Raw genomic sequence first — 21,482 nt, forward strand, 5'->3', positions numbered from 1 at the left:
TCCTTGTCAAGCAAGGTAGATTTGTTTCTCACAAAAGAGAAGTAATTGTATTTTCCCACTAAGAATCACCCTTCCACTCTAAGGTGAAGATTACCTTTGACTTCCCTCTAGGATATTTTCCCCATCTAGCGGGTCATAGAGATTTGTTAATTTTTCTGTTGTCATGTATCCTATGGCTTTGTGCTGGCAGCTTTCTGGTACAGATTCTATTAGCTCCAATATGAACTTGGCAAGAATTCCCTCCCTCCCCACAGTCTCCTTAATCAATCCATTCCATGCTAAATATGCTTGCTTTTTTCCCAAAGCTTTAGCTGGTTAGCCCCAAATGTTATGCTCTGGTTCTAAATTTCTTTTCCTAATTAACACTCATCATATCCAATAAACTAGGCAGTATTTTTTGCTCCCCAAACTGTCCAGGGACACTCTTGCTTCTGTAATTTTTCTCAGGTTCTTCTTCCATCTTAATGTTATTTCCAATTGAATAGGAAAGAGCATAATATAGAACACCCCACCACAACAGAAAGCTCCACAGAACCATGAGGCTCTCACCACTTCTGGTAAGGGAGGGGGCACCAAGATCCCCCCTTGTCCATGCCCTGTCTTTCCACATTAGCCTTTGGTGATTCTTCTGTTGATTTCCCAGAGAACTTTATGTTTTTGTTCTTTAATTGGCTTTTTCTATATTACTGCATGGTTCTTACTTTTTATATGGACACATTTTAATTTTGTTGCCCCCAAAGATTGCCCTCTCCATTCTTAATAATTTTTGGAAAACTTGACTCAATGCAAACTAGGCACTCAACAAGTTATTTTGAATGAAATCTTTGGCCACATGGACTTCGATCTCAGTGATAGTTAAGGAGATTCATGTCTAAGTTAAGGGTTGTCTTATTGGAATTATTTTTAAAATAATATAAATTTGGGATTTTTAAGAAGCTAAGTTTTGTTCCATTAGGAACAAATGCCTTAATGAGCAATCCAGATATATTTTTAATAAATGTGGCTTTTGCATGAAAAATAAATTCTAAAGATTGCTTTTAAAAGGGACATCTTTGTGCTTAATATGACATTTAAATTTGTCTCTTCTGTACTCAGGTCCCCTTGGTCTCCCCCTTTCACTGGCATCCCTCTTGGTACATTCTTTCCTTTCCAGCATTTTTCAAAAGACTATCACTCTTAATGGACTTCTGCCCTTACAGCACTTACTGTTTTCATTTAAACTTCTACATAAGGCCCAGGAAGCAGAAGAATTTTCACTATGACTCTATCAATAATAGTGCCAGAAAAAAAAAAAAAATAGTGCCAGACTCACATTCAACTGATTAGATATGCATGCCAATAATTTATCTCTTTCCTAACTTAAAGAGAGTGAGCGGGACTGACCTCTTGCTTTCTCTGCCCAATACTTCTCCAGGAAGAATATCCTCTGCTTTCTGAGACCTGGCCCCATGTCCATTTGGTTCCCATAGAAGCTGCTGTATGCTCTACCCTTTACCTCTTGGCCAAGTTTACTGTCCCAGAGGAAATACTGTCCAAGCTGGAACAGTCATGCCCTGACTTGTCCACAGGTGACTGGTCTAAGGTTGCAGTTACAGTTAATCATATGACCCAAACAAGTCTTTTCCCAAGATATTTCCAAATTGTTACTGTAGAGAGAAATATAACTTAGAGGGGGTTAGTGACTCGTTTCTGACAAGTGGAAACCTGATTGTTATTTTTGAAATGAATAATACTAATGCCCAGAGAATAATGGGGTGCTAGAGGAAAAGTGGGAGGGATAGAGAAAATGCCATAAGGGGGTTCCAGGCTTCTAGTTCTCCCTACTTCCCTTTTCCTGGTTTAGATTGTCAATCTCCTCTTATGTGATCCATCCTGCCTATTTTCCTAAGGTGTACTCTTTTTGTCTAAGTTTGTGTGAATTGGGATCTGTGGCTTGCAACCAAGAAAATCCTGACCAAAAAAAAAAAAAAAAAGGAAACTGAAATAAAAAAATTTCATTTCTTATCCATCAATAAGATGGAGTAAATTTTGAGCTTTGGTTCAGCATTTTCATTGCATTATATAAGGACCCAGGAGATATTGTGTGAATATTTTTCACACAATAATTGAAGTATTTTTAAACTAACTGAGGGTACACTCACTGTTGTTGTATATTTACTAGCAGACAAACTCTACTCAAAGAACTATTCAATCATGGATTAGTCAGAAAACTTACTGAAAGTAAGCTCTCCATTAAAGTTAGAAAAGAAGAAAAGATTAATTTAGAATTCCAGGAAATAAATCAAGAGTCTATGTGGTAAAATACAAAAACATTTAATTTTAACTTTTAGCAGTTTTTTTTTTTTTGCCCAAGGGAATAGACACATTTCAATAATATTGCTTATTTGTTTACTGCTCATGACAACTGTCCTAGTCAAATGTTCCAAACCTTTTAAGGAGTGAGAAAGAAAAACTCTGGGGATTATAATTTCATGCTTATTCAACTCCCTGTTAAGTTTCACTTGGTTTAATCATCTGAAGGCCAGAAATTGGTTTCCATGAAAGAGACTAATTCTTTGATGATAACTCAAAAGGGATTAAAAAAATACACACACAGACAGACATTGGTACATTTGGAGGCTCTTCTAAGAAGGGCAATTTTGGAAAATGGGCAATAAATCAAGTGAGAATATTCACATTTGAAGCAGACCTTACTGTCTTTCCCCTTCCACTAATATCCAGGGAAGATGTTGTCTTCTAGTTTTCACTAAAAATTGTTTGGTTTTCTCTACAAGCAATTAATTTATGATGCCATAAACTAAGTCATGCTCCACAAACTAAATGCATTTCTGATAATTTCAAAACAAGGTAAATGTTTATGATGGGGTATATCTGGGCCATTCAAATTAATATTCATTCATTCATTCATTCATTCAAGGGATATTTATGAGTAGGATATCATGCTAGTTTTTTGTTGTAGTTATTGTTTTGTTTCTGTACAGAAGAACTAGAGTGTAGGCCAGAGATTCAGGGGTGAGGGCTATGGTGTGAGAAGATTTACCAGAGACAGAATGGGGAACAGAGCAGGCAGATTTACTGAAATACACTGCTAAAGGGGTACAGTAGGTGAGACAGGAGAGGTCTGGTGAGACAGGAGAGGTCTGCGGAGCCTTGTGGGTTAGCTTCCTGGCTGGGGATCAAACTCAGGCCATAATACTGAGACTTAACCCCTAGGCCACCAGGGAGGCCCTCTGCTAGTTATTGATGGCCAAACTGTGACCAGAAGACAGACCTATTCACCTGGAATGGACATTCCATACCAGCTCCTTTCAAATGGAAGAGAAAACATTAGACTAATAGGGCATCTGTCTCTATCATTCTCTGAGATATTCTTTCATATCTCTATCTGCTTCTTTAAAAATATATACCTTAATATAACTTATCTGTTTATTTGAATCTAAATTTTTGAAGAATCCTTGGAAATTTTTTTTTTTTGAGTGGGCAAAGAAATAAAAGTGAAAATTTGAGCAAGATCCATATTCAGCGTCAATATATTGGTTCAATAAATCTACCGCCTTTTAAGTAATTTTTTGCTTTTGAAATTTTACCAAGGTGATGTCAGCTTTTTAGCTTTCTGGGAAGTATAAATGGGTTAATGTAACATACTCTCTTGAAGACATATCAGGTATTCTTTTAGGAGACTATCAATTTGAAATAATTTCAAATTTAAAAAATCAAAAAAATTGATAAAGGGAACTCTAGTTGAGGTATTTCATCAACCTAGATAATGCACGGGTACCTCCAATTTTCTGGTCCTTGTTTCCTCATCAGTAAAATATAGTATATAAATTATCTCTAACGTTCCTTTGATAAATTATAAAATGATATTATTCTATGATTATATTTTTAGATTTAATAATGGTTTTAAAATCTTGAAAATAGAAAAGTTGGAATTCATGTTCATGAAACATTTAATGATAAATGTTTAACTTGTATTTATAATAAAGACATTTCTATCATAATTCATAAATAGTGTTAACAATTAATAATAGGCCCAATATATTCCCTTGTAATTATACATTCTAATGAAAGTACTTTCAAGAGTCATTGAAAAGTTGTGTAGTATCACAAAGAACGTTATGGATTTCTTGATTAAAATGAAAAATGAGAAAATGTTTGCATCTGATCAAGTCCAGTGAGAACATTATATGTGACTAAGCCAATTAAAAAAATTCTAGGATAAGATTTTAAAATTCCAAAAGATGTCATGGTCACTTTGTTTAGAAAAAATGAAATAAATAAATATTGCTTACCACTCAGATGTGAGGAAGTAGTAATAATATTCAAACTGGAGGTTTTTAAATAATTAGCAACAGAAACTTGACCGAAAGAGACATGATTTGTTCTGCGGTTTGTGATTAAAGTAGGACAATGAATCATGGGCTTAATATTTCAACAGTTCACTTAGAAGCTAGACCCAGAGGAAGTGCCCTCATATGAAGATAAATATCATAGCATATTAGCTACCTTTTTTTTTTTAAGAAAAGTGCAAAATATTGGGCCTCCCCGGTGGCGCAGCGGTTGAGCGCTGGGTTGCGAAACTGCGCGTGCGGCCTCTGCGGCACCGGTTCGATCCCCGGCTGCTCCCCGGCCACCGGAGGAGGGTCCCACATGGCGCGCAGACCTCTCCTGCCGCCCGCTGCTCCCCTCAGCAGTGTACTTCGGTCCTTCTGCCTGCTCTGCTCCCGGCTCTGGCTCTGGTGAATTCTCTCACCCTCCCGCGCTTCTGACTGTACCCAGTGCATGTATAAACAAAAAACAAACAAACAAACCAGCAAACAAATAAATAAAGCATGCCTCTAGAAAAAAAAAAAAAAAAAAAAAAAAAGAAAAGTGCAAAATATATCATTTCAGTATCCTCCACTTGCCAAATGGAATCAATGAGTCCTGTAATTCCAGAGGGCACAAACTAAATTGTCAGAGTTATGGATTCTATTTTGGAATTTTCCTTTCAGCAGAATCTCTTCTGTTCCCAAAGCTTCTTTAAGTTGACACAAGTCAAAACTATTATTTTCTTTGCCTTTGGGAAGGTTCTGTTTACTGACATTTTCCCCTTAAACTTAAATAGTTACCAATTAGCACATAAAAATACATGAAGCTAAAGATTCATGTAAAAAATAAAATTCAACTTTGAAAAGTTTATTACTTTAAATTGAAATCCCTAATGACAATTTTTAAAAGGTCTGAGAGCATGGAACATTTTTTTAAAAATTTAAGTAAAACTAGCATTATAGTCAGAAGAAACTTACATCATTTTTTTGTAAAAAATTATTATTTTAGAAATGAGATGGAGTATCTCAAAGAAGTGCAATGATTTAGCTAAAGCTACATAATCAAAAGTGGAATCCATGTTGCTTTGCTTTAAAACCTGAACAAATGACCTAGATGTCATAGAATGATGACTATGTTCTAGACACTGTGCTAAACTTCTGTGGACATTTTATTAAGTCTCACATCAAAACAATGAGGGCTATATGTAGATTTTTGGCCTTAACTCTTCACTTGTCTTTCTTTTTTTCACACCAACTAATATTTATTATGTGTCATATATCGCCAGAACTCGTCTAAGGGTGCTACACATTTTTAATCAGTTCATTACAGCACAACCTGGACACACACAACAACACAACTATTATTGCCTCCATTGACAAATGAAAAGGTTGAGGCATGGAAAGATTAAAAAACAAAACTTTCCTGAAGCCGTGCAACCAGGAGATGCCAGAGCTGGAACTGAAGCCCCAGCAAACCGAGAGTTGATATGCACTTCTCTCTTTATCCACACTCTTTGCAATATGACTTGCCACTTCCCTAGCAAGAGGTAGAGTATTTTTCCCTATCCTTTCAGTCTTGGCAGTCTCTTATCTTGCTTTGGCCAAAGAGGAGGCCAAGAGACTTCTCAAGAGACCTTGCTCATTTCCATCTGCTACCCTTTGGAATCTTTTCCAACATCCACATGAATAAGCTCAGGCTAGCCAGCTGGATCATGAAAGATGTGGATCCATATCTGCCTTTAAAGCCAGTCAATAGTCAACATTCAGAAACACAGCCTCTAGGTGACTGAGAGTGGAACCAAAAACACATGAATGAGCCCATCCAAGACTAGAAGAAATATCTTGTTGACTCAAGCTCAAATCGTCATATAGAATCATGAGCTAAATAAATGGCAACTGCTTTAAACCAGTAGTTTGAAAGTGTTTGTAATGCAGCAAAGCTGCTTATAAAGATAGAAATACCATTAGTAGTAGGTTGACCTGACTCTACAACCTGTGCTCTTAAGCACTGTTAATTAAGGCTTGTTTCATACAGAATCACTAACCAATATGAAGCCAACTGTAGGTCTTTGATAACTTGGTGAATGAATGATTATGTACTGTATTTTATATTCTCTAACTTGCCCAGCCTCTCAAAATAATAAATGAAAAATAGTAGGATGAACTCTGTGGGTCAAAAGGACAGGAGACAGTTTAACAGAAAAATAGGTAATGATTATAAACAGTAGGTATAGGAAAAAAAGGAATACAAATGGCTAAAACAGAGATGGCAATATGCTCAGTTTTGTTCATAATTAAAGCAATGGAATTTAAAACAGATTATTGTTTCTGTCCATATACTTATATACCGTATACTGATATTGTTCTGTTCATATGTGTACATACATGTATATGAATACATAATATATTATTCTTTTGAATAATGCACACACACAGAATACTATCAACTCTACTGGGGTTACCCAATGATTATCTTGAAAACTGACAAATAAGAAGAACATATTTTGACAATTAATTTCATTCTTTAGTTCACTTCTGGAGTCCTTTTATTTTTTTTTTATATTTTGGTCACCTCTTGTTTGATGGAAAATATAAAGATTTCCAGAAAGCTAATTCATTTACTTTTCCAGAAAAAGATCGTATGTTAAAATGAGAATATTAAACGAGGAGAGATAAAAACAAAACTACAGTAGAGATACTTCCTGAAATTGTGATTACCCCTGACATGTTTACTTCATCTGGGCAACTACCGAAGGGAGAAAATTCAAGGATGGCTTCCAGACAGACAACAGCAGCAAATTACAGAAATCATCTAACAGAAATCAGAAATCACCAAAAGGAAGACAATAAGCTTCCTCAGGCTACAAGAGGATGTCAAAAACTGCATTGCACATTTTTATTTGAACTCAAGTTCCTAGCCAATTCATGTATTAAAAAATAAAAAAGGCCTTCAGTAAAAAACAATGATTTGTGCACATTATCTCTATTCCTCTTTTAAAGTTCAATGAATTGAGGATTAGCTTTATTTCCATGGGACAGATGGAAAAACTGAAGTTTCACAGCTACTCACTGGGGGAACAGTGGCCAGAAATCAGAAATTTGATTCTAGATCCTCAGTCTGTTCACATCTTGATGGACATTCCATTCATAGCTAATCAGCATTCACCCAGCTTTCTGTGAAATGCTGTTTTATCCCCCTGGGATTGGCAGGGAATTGGGGAATTTAGGCCTATGGGCCATATGTTGTTGGCCTGAGCCACAGGTGGGTCAGGCAGAAGAATATGATGTGAAAAAAGGGAGAAATAAATGGGACTGGAACATGTGAGACTTAAAATATAAGAAAGGGGGGAAGAGGCTCTGCAGAAGATAAAGGGTGTGGCAAATGTGAGATAAAATGAGGAAATCTTTTTTCTAAGCCACTAAAAAGGAGGGAGAAGAGACATACAAGATGGAGGCCAAAGGCTGCTGCCAACTGAGAAACAGCCCTACATATCAGCCAAAATCCCCTTCTTCGGCTCTGGGTCTTAAGATTTGAATGTACTGGTGGGGCTGATTAAGAGTGATTATGAACAGGCAGATCTACTGGAATACACTGCTGAGGGGAGCAGTGGGCCAGACAGGAGAGGTCTGCTGCAACATGTGGGTCAGCTCCCTGTTCAGGGATCAAACTCAGGCCACCATGGCTGGAAATAGGTCTGTCTCTGGTGAATCCTCTCATACACACACCCTCCACCTCTTGTATGCATAAATAATAAATAAAATAAATCCTCTCATTACTTCTCAAAGTTACTTTAAAATTAAAACCTAACTCTAATCACATAAACAAAATGCTGGGTGAACCTATGGCAGTTGATGAAAAACATAAAAAAGAGTTAGAGTGGATTCCCCAAGCCTATAATTCTTCCCTGGAATAGGTTTCCTTAACTGGGGTCAATAACCCTCAAGATTTTAAGGGTTGTACCAACCTGAATGGGTAAAGGGAACTTCCATCTTAATTTTCTCTCACTTCTACCTGAAAGTAACCTTTTACTTTCTTTTGTGAATATAGGCAGGAGATCATAGGAGTGATTTCCACAAGCCCTGCTTTTGTCTACAAAACATATTTATCTACTGATGATCAAATTGATTAATGGAGGGCACTCTGTAATTCCCATTGCAACTAAAGTAACTTCAGGTATATTTGAAAAGCATTTTGAGTGATATAAGTATCCCTAGGTCCTAAAACTAAACTTCTTCAACTTGCATGTGTAACATGTCACCTGGGACTCCTATTAAAATGCCACTGTAATTGACCAATGACAGATGAGTGCATTAAGATATGTGTGTGTATGTATATGTGTATATACGCACATATATATATATATATATATGAATGGAATACTATGGAGCTATAAACATTTGCAACAACATGGATGGAATTGGGGGGGATTATACTAAACAAAATAAATCAGAAGGTCAAAGACAAACACCATATGATTTTACTCATGTGTGGAATCCAAAGAAACAGAGTGAAGGAACAGATAAAACTAACCAAAATTATCCCTAGAACCCTGAGTACAGAACTGAGGCTACCTGGGCATGAGGGTGGTGGGTGTTGGGGAACACAGGGAGAAGGAGTTCAAAGGACTGAATGAGCTAAGGTAGATGATTATGGGTACTTTGGTGGTATACATGGTGTGGTAACATATTTTTTAAGAGGTATGTACCTGCATCCCTAAAACATGCAGTGTTGTAAACCAACATTAACTCTACAAAATAAAATAATAGATAAAATTTTGACTAAAGAAAAACAATAAGAGTTAGCAGGGCTGGGGTGTGATCTGAGTAGCTGCATATCTAAGCTTTTACCTGATTTGGGGACCACACTGAGTAACCAGACTGCAGGATTATTTGCCTGTAGAGCTTTAAGGATGAAGATCCTTATTTGTGCAAGTATGGAAAGTTCTTTGAAGCAGGAGACTGTGAAGTTTGATGTGCATTTTGTACTTCCCATGATAATAGGAACAAATAACTCAAAAATATTGTTAATGTTTAACAGTTTGTAGAGTGAGCCATATTGTTCCCATGTCTGTATTTTCATATCCATTTGCTGGTACCTTTATTATTTCATCAATCTCATGACATCAGATTGGTTTGTAATACATGCTCCCCCAGGATGTGCGGTGGCCATGTCTTTGTCAACTTTATCTACAGTATTTATCAGAGTGCTTTGCAAATACTAAGTTTTTAATGAAAATTTGACAAGGATTTTAATGATGACACTATCTTTCTTGATCTTGAACTTTGGGTGTCAGCATCTAAAATGCATGACCCTTTAGGCAAAGCACATTTGCATTGAATTCCTGAAGCAGTTTTGAAAGATGAAATATCTCCTGCTTAATTTTTCTCCTTACCCAAATGCTCCCCTTTAACTAGGGTCTCCTTGGTTTTAATTACACTTCCACTTGTCTAAATGAGCCTGTTGGTAATTCAGAACGACAACCAAAGGCATAATTTATACTTCTGGGTGTCATTTTGTCAAAAGATTTCCTGGAAGAACAATTTCTGGTTATTACAATGGAGTTGAGAGAAAGTTCTGATAATATCTACCCAAAATAGATAAAGGCATGCAGTATAAATTGTGGATGCCTTCCCCAAAGGCCATAAAATAAACTTTGTTTAGTTCTAAATCCAAGGTAGCTTGTCTTATCTTTATTAAGAAAGGTGCATACAGGTGTGGTGGACAGGCACTGAGGCTTTATCAGAAACTCAAATCCACCAGCAGCATTTTCAAGTCATTGATCTGTAATTTAAAATAAGTGAGTTGCATGGTAGGGCAAACACAATTCTGTCAACAAAAAGAGAGAGGGACAGTATCCTGGTCATTGAAATGAAGGGGCTGGTGCTGTGTGTTCTGTGTGAGAACCTTGGCTACTGGCCTGAATTAGTGGAGGCAGCTGTACAGTGGTTATAAAGCAGGTTCTCCAGAGCCATAGGGCCAAGGTTCAAATCCCAACTACACCCACTTCTTGTTACAGAAGCTTGGAAAACTCACTATGTTTCTCTGTAAGTTTCTTTAAACTGCAAAATGGAGTGACAAGGTTGAGGGTTAAATTACAGTTCTTCTGGATGGCTTAGCACCATGTATGGCCCCATGGCGTGCTCAATAGATGGCTGCTTTTTAAATGTTTATCATTATTTTCTGGAGTCTTATGGTGAGGAACTGGAGAAAGTCAGGAGTGCCTATAGCTGGGTCCCAAAGCCATCATCTCCCATTAAAGTTCATTTTGACCTGAGGTCTGTTGAGACAATATCTTCCTGCTAACCATAGCTGATCCATTTCATTGCTGAGATCTTAGTTCATAGTTCACAAAACAGAGGGCTCATCAAAATCAGGTGGAGCTCATCAAAAATGAATCCTGAGCCTTACTTTTAGGCAACAGGCAGTGGTCTCTAAGTGGGGGCCTGGGGACAGAAGTATTAGCATCACCAGAACTACAAGAGATCTGTTGAATTCAAAATTTAGGGTAGGACCCAACAATCCATGCTTTTACCAGCTCTTCAGGTGATTCTGACACATCCTTAAGTTGAGAAGAACTGATCGAGTACAATCTGAGTTTTTATGAGCTCCTCTTGTGACAATGACCGGTTCACTGTGTAGTGTGATGGGGGAATCAGCGCCAGAGCAACAGAATACAGAAGCACCTCTTACACAGTCTCTCCTTAACCACCCAACGATTTCCCACCTCCAAGCAGAAACAGCTTCATTATTCTCTTACATGGATGGGCAGTCCTTCAGTGAAAGAGTGGATAGGCCATACACACACCTTTCAGATCCTATTTCCTCTGGAAACATGGCTTTATTATCTATTAACTTGACTAGTTTTTGGCACAGCTTGTATCCAAGGCTACTTTATTGATGTATTTATTTAATCTATTTACTGAAATTGTATCATGACCCTAGAACAAAACTGATCATCAATGAAGATGAAGGCATTTTCTCTTATAGGGAGCCTCGGGATTTGGGTAGACACCACTCCATATGGCTTTTCCAAATTTAAGAGAGTGGACTGCATTTCCCCCTAGTTTTTGCAAAATCCATGTATATGAAAATAAGGTAAACATTCATTTACAACATGTTCTTAATTTTTTAAAACAGATATGGATGATTTCTAATTCCTCGTGAGATTGCAAAGGTCTCACAAAATTATTATAACCCCCAAATATGTTAATGAGAGCAAAACAAATAAAACAGACTTATTGTGACAGAGAGGAGCTACATAAAGACTGGAGAAGTAGGGTTTATAAAATAAGTGGCGTTGGCAATTTCCAGTTCTAAGAAATGATGATTTTAAACTGCCAAGTGCTGGGTTTTGATTGCATTTTTTTTAAAACTTACTTTCTTTTTTAAAAAAAGATTTATTTATTTATACAAGAAGTGGGGGACAGTGAGAGGTGTGGGAGGGTGAGAGAATTCACCAGAGACAGAGCGGGGAGCAGAACAGGCAGACAGACCGAAGACACTGCTGTGGGGAGCAGCAGGCGAGACAGGAGAGGTCTGCCACGCCATGTGGGTTTCTCCCTGGCTGGCCGGGAATCGAACCCACACGGCAGTCTGCGGATAGCTTCATAGCGTGACGCTCAACCCACTGTGCCACCTGGGAGGCCCTTGATTGTATTTATAGATAACTTGCAATGTGGACCTTGCATCAAAATAAGATTATTTGCTAAAGAAAGTACAAGCTAGAACTGCCACTGCCTCTCTTTAAGGTTATCCAACAGCATCAAAGTTTTGTCTTAGAAAAGAGGTTTTTGGCTGTACAAACATAAGTCATGTTTCTTGGGCTTACCAGTTTAATATGTTCTCGCTTCTGGTATTTTTCACTGTAATACTGTTCTTGTCGAAGATTAAGCAGCTGCTGCTGTTGTTTGTCCTTCAAATCTATTAACTTTTGGGTCATTTCAGCATCCAGGGCAGCAAGATCTTGCTCAATTGTTGATGAGCCGTGGTCAGGGCTGCTGGGCTCCGATCTGCAAAGACACAGAGCTTGACTCAGAGAACATGCAGGGCATTGCAAGGTGGGGAGAAGATTTGCTCTCCAGAGCATGCCCCAGGGAGAGCACCTTTGGAAAGAATATTTCAATAAACCACTTGAAGTAGAGGTTACCCCATGGACAAGTTTTGTAGCAGAGAGACTTCAAACACAGAAAGTGGATGAAATCTACGTTGCACCAGAAAGAGGTTGAGGCAGAAAGGAAATGGTGGGGAGAATGACAGATCTTTTGGGCGGAAACAATGTCTAATATGGATTTCATCTTTTTTTTTTAATAATATATAATTCCCAGCTATGTTTATCCTATAACAACTTCAGGAGACTGTGTCCATGTTGACAGGATTCTGTCAGGGAATAGAAGAGGCTCTACAGTTTGCCTCTGCTGGGCTGTGGATGGAAAGCCAAGAGCTGGTGCAGAAGCAACAAGCCAGATACCCTCCCAGCTGCCATGTTCTGCCTTTTGACATCTTTTAATAGCAAGAGTACGCTATGAAAATCTTCCTTGATTATGAAAAGTTACGCCAGAGAAACCCATATTAAATTGGAAATATCTTAAGTCCAAAACACATTTAATACACCTAAGCTACTGAACACCATGACTTAGCCTTATCGACCCTAAGTGCTCAGAGCACTTACATTACAGTTGGGCAATCATCTAACAGAAAGCCTGTTTTGTAATAAAGTGTTGCTATCTCCTGCAACTTAATGAAAAGGGAAAACCAGTCTTTGGATCATCAGGGTTTTATTCTCACAATTGCACGGCTGCCTGGAGGTACTGCTGCAGCCCAGGTCATAGGAGGACTCTGCTGCTCACATAGGGAAGGAGCACAAGGCAAAATTCCAGTGGGGTTTCTACTAAGTGCTATCACTTTGCATCATAATCAAGCCTAAAAATTGTAAGTCTGAAGCATCATAAATTGGGGACCATTTGTAAATTTCTTTGGGGTTGTGCCAACTTCATTGATACCACTACACAAAATGGTACTTTGCTCAAAAATACTTAGATTACAAGAGAAAGAAGAATGAATTAGTACATTTGTAGTGGCAGGAGGGGCACAGGACAGGACGTCTATGACCCTGTGCAAACAGATAAAGGAGGAGTCCTGGAGTCCTTGGTGGCTTTTTCAGGGTTTTGTCGTGATTTTACCAGGTACGCAGCAGGCAGGAGTGCCGGGGGGCCGGGAGGCTGGCAGGCCTCGTAACCCCCAGCAAGTCTGCACTTTTTCTGGGCTCTCTGGTGTTCTCCTTCTCTCTGCTGGCGACTCTGTGATGCCATCCTTAGAAGCCCCACCTCAGCCCAGGTGAATCCCACCTACGCATGCCCACACCCTACTCCAGGTGCCCGCCATCAGGCATGCATTCAGGATCGCAGGGATCCATCATCAACCCTAATGGCGGGAGGGCAGAAAAGTCTGACAATTACTTACCCTGCAACACTATATTTTTTGAGTGTCTACTCTAGGCAGGGTGACTTTGATTTATTCATAGTCAGAGAATTATCATGGTATTTAGAAGTTCAGGACTAATGTTGAAATAAATAAATTATCAGCAAATTGTTATTTTAAAACATATGGTGTGATTTCTTCAGATTTTGTTCTATTACTCCTGGTAAGACACAGGAGGGGAGGAGACAATCTAGAGAACAGGGTAGCCAGGGCAAGTCTGCTCTCTTTATTTATATGGAAATCTCTAGAGAAAAAAGAGTAAAGCACTAAGATACTCAGTCCATCAGACTGCCTTATGGTTTTCACTTGCAGTCAATCAGAATATGTGGGAAGTTTCTTAGAATCACCTGGCATGAATTCCTGCAGCTTTCTTTTTGCATTAGGCCAGCATCCATGGTGCCACATGGAGAGGTGGTTGTTTGATGCTGGTGTTAGGATCCCACTTTGTCAAAGAAGGAATGCAAAATTCCATCAGATGTTTCTGTTTGCTTTATTGATGCAATGTCAAATGAGAACCAAAACTCTACAAGGCTCATGGACTCTGAGACACAGTTGCAAGGTAGAATTTATCAATATCAGGCAGCATTTATTAACATCTATTTCTCACTATCAGGATATGGCAGCAGAGGTGGCTTCCACCTTGGCATGAACAGAAGACACACACACCTGCTATTATAGCAGGAAGTCATTATAGCCAGAACATAAAGGTGTTTCTTCAATCGGCCACAATCACGACAGCAGAGGCAACCTGTCAACATTTATTGACCACTCAATATGTGCTCGGCACCGTCTACTTTGGCTTACACAACAACACGACAAGTAGGTGTGACCATCTTCATTTTAGATAAGAGGAAAATGAGGTTCAGTGAGACTATTTGCTTAAGTATGGGATGCAGTAGGACACAGTATGGGATGCAGCACTGTTCTCACCCCAAGACAGGAATGTGGAGTGGTGGTGGCAGGATGAGGTTTGGGCAGTTACAGCAACACAGAATCACTGCATCTTGACAAAAATCACCTTGGAATAACTCTTGTTTACATTCCATGGGAAGTTGTGCCAATGGAGATATGAATAATAAAATAAGCTGACAGGCACAATATCCACTTGTTACTCTGAGGTATTTTCAGGATTTTTTTTTAAAGATTTTATTTTATTTATACAAGAGCTGGGGTACAGGCCAGATGCGTGGGAGGGTGATTCACCAGAGACAGAGTGGGGAACAGAACAGGCAGGCTGATGAAACACACTGCTGAGGGGAGCAGCGGGCATGACAGGACAGATCTGCCGTGCCATGTGGGATCGAACTTGCACTGCAGAGGCTGCGAATAGCTTCACAGTGCGGCACTCAACTGCCTGCAACACAAGGGAGGCCCTATTTTTAGGATTTTAATGTGTATAATGAGGGAAGGGAGAAAGATGGATATAATTAGACCTCAGTGGTTTTATCTCTTGAATAAGTGTTTCTCTGATGTATCTTTGGATACCAGATGCTTAGAGATTTTTATATTTTATTTTTTTTAACAGACAGTATAAAAAATAATCAAGAGACAATGTTTCTACATGTTCTGTAAAAACAGAGTTGAACATATTATCACTTCTTTCCAATTGTTGCCTGTATAAGATTCACAAGATGAATCTTTTGGTAATTTAATATTGGAAAATGTTTGTCTCTCTTGAAAAAGCAAGCAAGTTCCCTCTAATCAGATAAGAAGAATTGCCTAAGCCATATTTCCTTTTCTCAGAAGCTAAGAGGTAAATTCTATGTTCAAGGACAGAAATTACATTAAATTACTGGTGCTGTCCAGTAGAAATACAACATGAGCCATCTATTTGATTTAAAAATTTTAGTAGTTGCCTTAAAAATAAAAGGGAATAAATGGAGTGAATTTTAACAATATATTCTATTTAACCTAATACAGCCAAAATATTGTCATTTCAACATATATTTAAAATAGAACCAGTGAGGCCCACATAAATACATGAGCTACTTTATATTCTTCACTTTCTTAAATGAAATCTGAAAACTCTGGTGTATTTTATATTGAGAGTGCATTTCAATATTGATGAAATACTTTCAAAGGGCTCAGCAGCCATATGTATCAGAAAGCAAGGCTCTTATAGCCTTTGGTCATACATGTCTTGCATCCTAAGTTACCTGAAAGTTTACAGATAACTTTGCAGACTGGAAGTTTGCAGAGCACGACATAAATTAAGAAAGAAAGAAAGAAACAAACAAACAAACAACAGGTACATACATATCACTAAAGTAAAACATTAGGAGAAGTTACAGGCCAAGTGTTGCTTGAACTGTGGTGTAACTGGGCAAATGTTAAGGCCTTTAGAATTCATCTTCTTTGACAGACTGGCAAAAATTCACCTCGCTGGCTTCAGAGCTTGTTCCAGCTCTAAGAAATGGTGAGTCTGTTGTTTTTTTTTAGAACTCAGGGGCTGGGCTATGATTATGCTTTTAAATTACATATATTCTAAATCCTATGTCACAATATGGATCTGAAAAAATGCTTATTAGCTCTTTCTACAGCCTGGTATCAAAATAAGATTAATCAATAAGGAAACAAAATGAAAAATGTAATGTGGTTATATCTGATTCCTAGCTCACGACAGGTAGCTTACACATTCACATAGTTTAAGGTGATTTATAAATTTTTTAGAGAATTAAACTTTATTTTTCAGGGTCAATTATTATAAATCAAACTCTCCAGGACTCTTCACTGAGAAAACTGCTGCTGATGTTTCCAGAAGTTTTGAGAAATCTGCACAAATTAACTTCACATATGATTTTCTGGAGCTGTGAATATAATTGGATTGTCTTTGACCATATTTTGTTCATTTGTTTGCCAACCAGGAAATATCAGATATCTGGTGATAAGGGTAATTTGTTTACTGTAGTTTTAGAAAAATAAGTGGAGTGACGATTAAAATGACTTAAAAGGATTTTCTCACCTCTGTTATAGTACAATTCATTTATACATGAGGAAATGAAACTAAAGGATGCTTTTTTTTTGACACATTAGGTAACTTCTAGACTATTTAGTTTTCAATACTACTGGAAACATTTTATCTTTAAAATGGTATGAGTCAATGTTCCAAGATTTTTGAACATGACTCACAGAATGCTTTGCTAGTCCTAAATAGCTAAAATTAAAAATTAAAAGCATTTTTTATGATGGGCAAAATAAATCTTGAGGAAAACAAGAATTGTTTGTCCCCTCAAGGAGTTATAGCAAAATTAAAAATAACTGCATTTTCTTTTGCATTTCTTTGTATTAAGCTCTGAGAAAAGATTTTTACATAACAATTAATACTTAATCATAGAGCTTCGTGTTGCAAAATACTATTCATGTCAATAAGCTCATACTTCACAGGGTATGTTCGAAGGAGAGAGTCTAAACCCCCTAAAAAAATCTCACAAAATTTGGGATAGTTGAGCAAATTTATTTGGACATTGTTATTTCAGAAGTGTATCATTTTGTGATGCACAAATACTCAAAGAGCATCTAAGTCCTTTGTAAGGCTACAGGGGTCACGTCTGAGAAGCCGTGACAAGACTATGGAGATGTAGGCTCCATCCTACCACATCCCAGGATGCAGCTGGATCTCTGGTGGGTCTCGTGACTCTACTATGACTTCAGCTCCGGTGGGGCGTGCTCCCAGCGGGTCACACAGCCTCACTGAGCCTCGGGTCCTCACTTTGGTGATGATTGTTTCTAATTCAAAGGGCTGTTATAGAGAATCCATGGAATACTGCAAGTAAGTGTCTAGTACATGCACTGATTGAATAGTGCCCTTCCTTCCCGCCCCCACCCCAGACTTCATGTCCTTTTTGGAATCTCAGTCCATGACCTTATTAGGAATTAAGGTTGTGGCATATGTAATTAGTCAAGATGAGATCACTGTGCATTAGCGTGGGCCCTGATGTAATGACTGGCATCCTTCTAAGAAGACTGCAATGTGGACACAGAGACACCAACATTGGGAGAATGTTGGTGCTGTTCCCTTCTTGGACAGCAGGCATTAGACCAAAGGAGGCCTTTAAGCCAGTGTTCAGTTTCTGGGGAGCCCCTGAAAGACTCTAGGGTTAGTGCCTGTCAGCATCAGCATCACTTGGGAACTTGTTAGAAATGTAGACCCTTGAGCCCCTGAAACTTTGGGGTGAAGGCCAGACACTGTGTTGTAGCAACACTCAAAGTGATTCTTATGAATGCTAAGATTTGAGAAGGTCTAGATCTTAGAGTGCCAGGAACAGATTTATCCTGAGGTGACAGCATGAGTTTCATTGTCCATGAAGACACCTGGGCATTGCAGGGTCTGAAGAACAGAACTTCTCTTTTCTTTGTTGCTGATTCTGGATCTATTTGACCTTCAATACAGGTCAAGGACCTATCTCCTTTACTCCTTCTCTACTACCATCATCTTAGATCAAACTTTCTTCATTACTAAAACGGACTTGTGAAAAAGTATTCCATTCTGGTTGCCTAACTGAGCGTGAGGACCAGGGCCCAGCAACTCAGCATCACCTAGTATAGTTCAGGCCTCACTCCACACCTGAGGAATCAGAACCTGCATCAAACAAGATCCCCGGGGACTTAAGTGTTTGAGCATCACTGTTCAAGGATCCATCCTCATCACAGCAGTGACAGTCATTTTATGAGAATATTAATAGGAAGGACTGTTTCAGTTCTACTTAATTTTTAATTTTCTTCAGTGGGCTATTATCATACTTATAATAAATTCTCCACTGTTTCTCATTTGCTCCACATCAGAAGAAATTAGTGATCTAATTCTCCCATCTATTTCTTTGACCTCATCTTGTTGCATTCTTCTCCTGGTTTAGTGTTTCACTTACTTTTCCAACTTTTCTGTTCTTAGAACAAGTCTCTTTTTTCTTTCTCAGAGCCTTTATACTTACTGCTCCTTTAGCAGGAAATAATTCCCATTTGTTTGCATAGGTGACTATGCCTTATTCTTCATGTCACCTCATCAGTGAGGTCTTTTCAGATCAATGTGTGAGGTGTCAGAAGGGCTCACCCACCCCTAGTCATTCACTATCACAATACTCTGTTCCTTTCTTTCCTTGATTGTCCCCATAACAATGTTATATATTTATTTCTTTTTATTTTGCATCTTCCCCAAATTAAAGCTCCTTGAAGGTGATAATTATGTAGGTCAGAGTCACTGCTCTGTCCTCAGGATACACAGTGGGCCTTAACAAATTCTGGTTGAATGAATGTGTGAGAGATGCTTCTCTCCACCAAGGTCTGGGTACATGGAGTTGTGGGGACCCCTAAGACCAAACACAAGAGTTATCTGTGTAGGACTTTTTGAGTTTAAGATGGGACAGCAAAGGATAATGAAGAATTCCTTTTCTCTAAGACAAGTTGACTCTTCAACTAGCTTCTAGGTACAGGGCAATATTCCATACCCACCAGGTAGACAGCTCTAATATGGGAAGTCAGTCAACCGGTATTTGGCCTGAGGCTAGAACTCAAGAGCAGGACCTCCAACAGACCTAGTGTAAGAATTTAGTCAAAGACATTCAATCCACAAACAAAACTGAATCAACACAAGACCAATGGGGCATGGAGAGACTTGGGTGGCTTTCCTTTTTTGCAGAGACCTAGGTCCAAAATATGGTACACAATATCAAAAACCCATGCAAAGGCCTCCTTTCCTTCATACTATAAAACAAAAACTGCTCATTCAACTTACTTTTTCTTACTATCCTTCTTGGCTGTCTTTTCCAAAGCTGCCCTCCTTCTCAAGTAGTCGTTCTGAATCTCATTATATTTTGTAGTGTGTTCTTTGATAAGGTCTGTGGTTTTCTTGTGGTGTCTCTTAACCAGGTCTTTCATTTCTTTGTAGTGCTTCTTTTGAAGTTTCACAAACGATTTCTGTTGCTTTAGCTCTTCAATAGTTTGTGCTTCCACTTCTGCAACAGATGAGTACAAGAGCTAACAGACACGGAAGGACCGAAAGTGCAGAGGTACAGAGAAGCGGCAACCTGCATATTCAGCATTTGTCTGGCCCTAGTCAACTGGAACTTAAGAGCAGAGCTTTGATGTCAAACCAGTCTGAGTTCTAGTCTGGGCTCTGTTACTTGGGAACTTTGCCACTATATTACCAAATTTCCCAAAGATTCAGTTCCTTCATTGTATGTTTTGTTGTTCTTGAGAACCAAAGTCCAAAATGGGGATTCAGGTGCATGTAACTTACTGAGGGGGCTCTCAGGAGGTGGATAGTGAGGGCATCAGAAAGAGAAGGGTAGGAATGTGGGCATGGCTTGAGCCCACAAGGAGCTCTGGAGCTTAAAATTATAACTGTCTTGTCAAGAGGCAAGATGGTCAGTGTGTTGAGTATTTCAGAAAATCAGTGCGGGGGTAGTGAGGGGCATAAACTCCAGGAGAGGGATGGAGATTCCTTTAAGCTGGTGGTCATTGTCAAGAAACTGGAAAGCTATCCATGAGCTTTAAGCAGCCAGCACTCACCAAAGGTGACAGATGGGTGCACCGGATGGTAAAAGGGACATGGGTGGACGCAAACAGGATCTGCCTTAAGAATAATAATATTTCTGGGCCTCCCCTGGTGGCGCAGCAGTTGAGCGCTGGGTTGCGAAGCTGCCCGCGGCCTCCACGGCGCTGGTTCAATCCCCGGCTGCTCCCCGGCCACCGGAGGAGGGTCCCACATGGCGTGCAGACCTCCCCTGCCGCCCGCTGCTCCCCTCAGCAGTGTGCCTCGGTCCTTCTGCCTGCTCTGCTCCCCGCTCTGGCTCTGGTGAATTCTCTCACCCTCCCGCGCTTCTGACTGTACCCAGTGCTTGCATAAACGAATAAATAAATAAGTTAAATAAATAAATAAATCTTTAAAAAAAAAAAAAGAATAATAATATTTCTACTACATTTAGGTTGTTATGAGAATGAAATATAAGTATTCAGGCAGAGGACTTAACACAGTTTCTAGCAGTGTCTGTAGAAGCTTCACAAGCTCTGTGGGTCCCGCGGCGCATCGCTAAGGGACATTAGTCATTGTGGGTTTGTGTAACTGTCTCAATGTTGCATAGAAAGCAGTAAAGTGAGAGATGGTCCCTTGATGTGATTCATCCACAGGCACCATGGGGTCAGTGGCAGCTAACATTTCTACATAGAATTTTATCCAATTCTGAGAAAAATTTTAAAGTAACAAGCTTGACCATAAGATATTCTGTATTTAACTGACTTATTTCATTGATTCTAGAATATACATTTTTAAACTGATAATGATAATAATTTGAAATTAATTATATGATAATAATTTTGAAATTAAGATGCACCAGATAGTCAATGGAATGTCTAAGTCTGTTCAGGCTTTTCTTAGCAATTCATGAAGAGTGGAGCACCTTAAAATAGTTGTGTCTTCATGTTAGTGAAATATAATTTATTTGGACCTAGATGAAGTTATAGTTCACATGTTTCTATCCTTTGATGCAAACTTTCTGCTTCTGGGAAGAAAAATAAGTTATCATAAGTATTCAGAACTATCAAAAGATCGAGAAATAACATATGCCATGAATAACAATAGACGTGAAGAGAAAATGAGATATCTGATGGATAAATATTTAAATCAGAAAAGTAATTTATGTTCTTAAATGCTAAGGTCTTTATGCAATTGAAATATCCTTTCCTTTTTTCATAATGTGTTG

General features: G+C 38.6%; 1 protein-coding gene across 9 annotated transcripts in view; it reads right to left on the reverse strand.

Annotated features, from left to right (window-relative positions):
* PLCB1 (phospholipase C beta 1) overlaps positions 1–21,482 on the reverse strand; it is a 642,089-nt gene that overhangs the window by 73,719 nt on the left and 546,888 nt on the right. For all 9 annotated transcript variants that reach the window (XM_054696419.1, XM_054696426.1, XM_054696440.1 and 6 more), the window contains 2 exons: positions 19,517–19,736; positions 12,140–12,320 (listed from right to left, as the gene is read on the reverse strand). In XM_054696419.1, the coding sequence (XP_054552394.1) occupies positions 12,140–12,320; positions 19,517–19,736 (401 nt within the window). The remainder of the gene's footprint in view (positions 1–12,139; positions 12,321–19,516; positions 19,737–21,482) is intronic.

Source organism: Talpa occidentalis, unplaced genomic scaffold (genome assembly GCF_014898055.3).
Source record: "Talpa occidentalis isolate TD23 unplaced genomic scaffold, MPIMG_talOcc4v2.1 talOcc4.10, whole genome shotgun sequence".
Classification (NCBI taxonomy): Eukaryota; Metazoa; Chordata; class Mammalia; order Eulipotyphla; family Talpidae; genus Talpa; species Talpa occidentalis.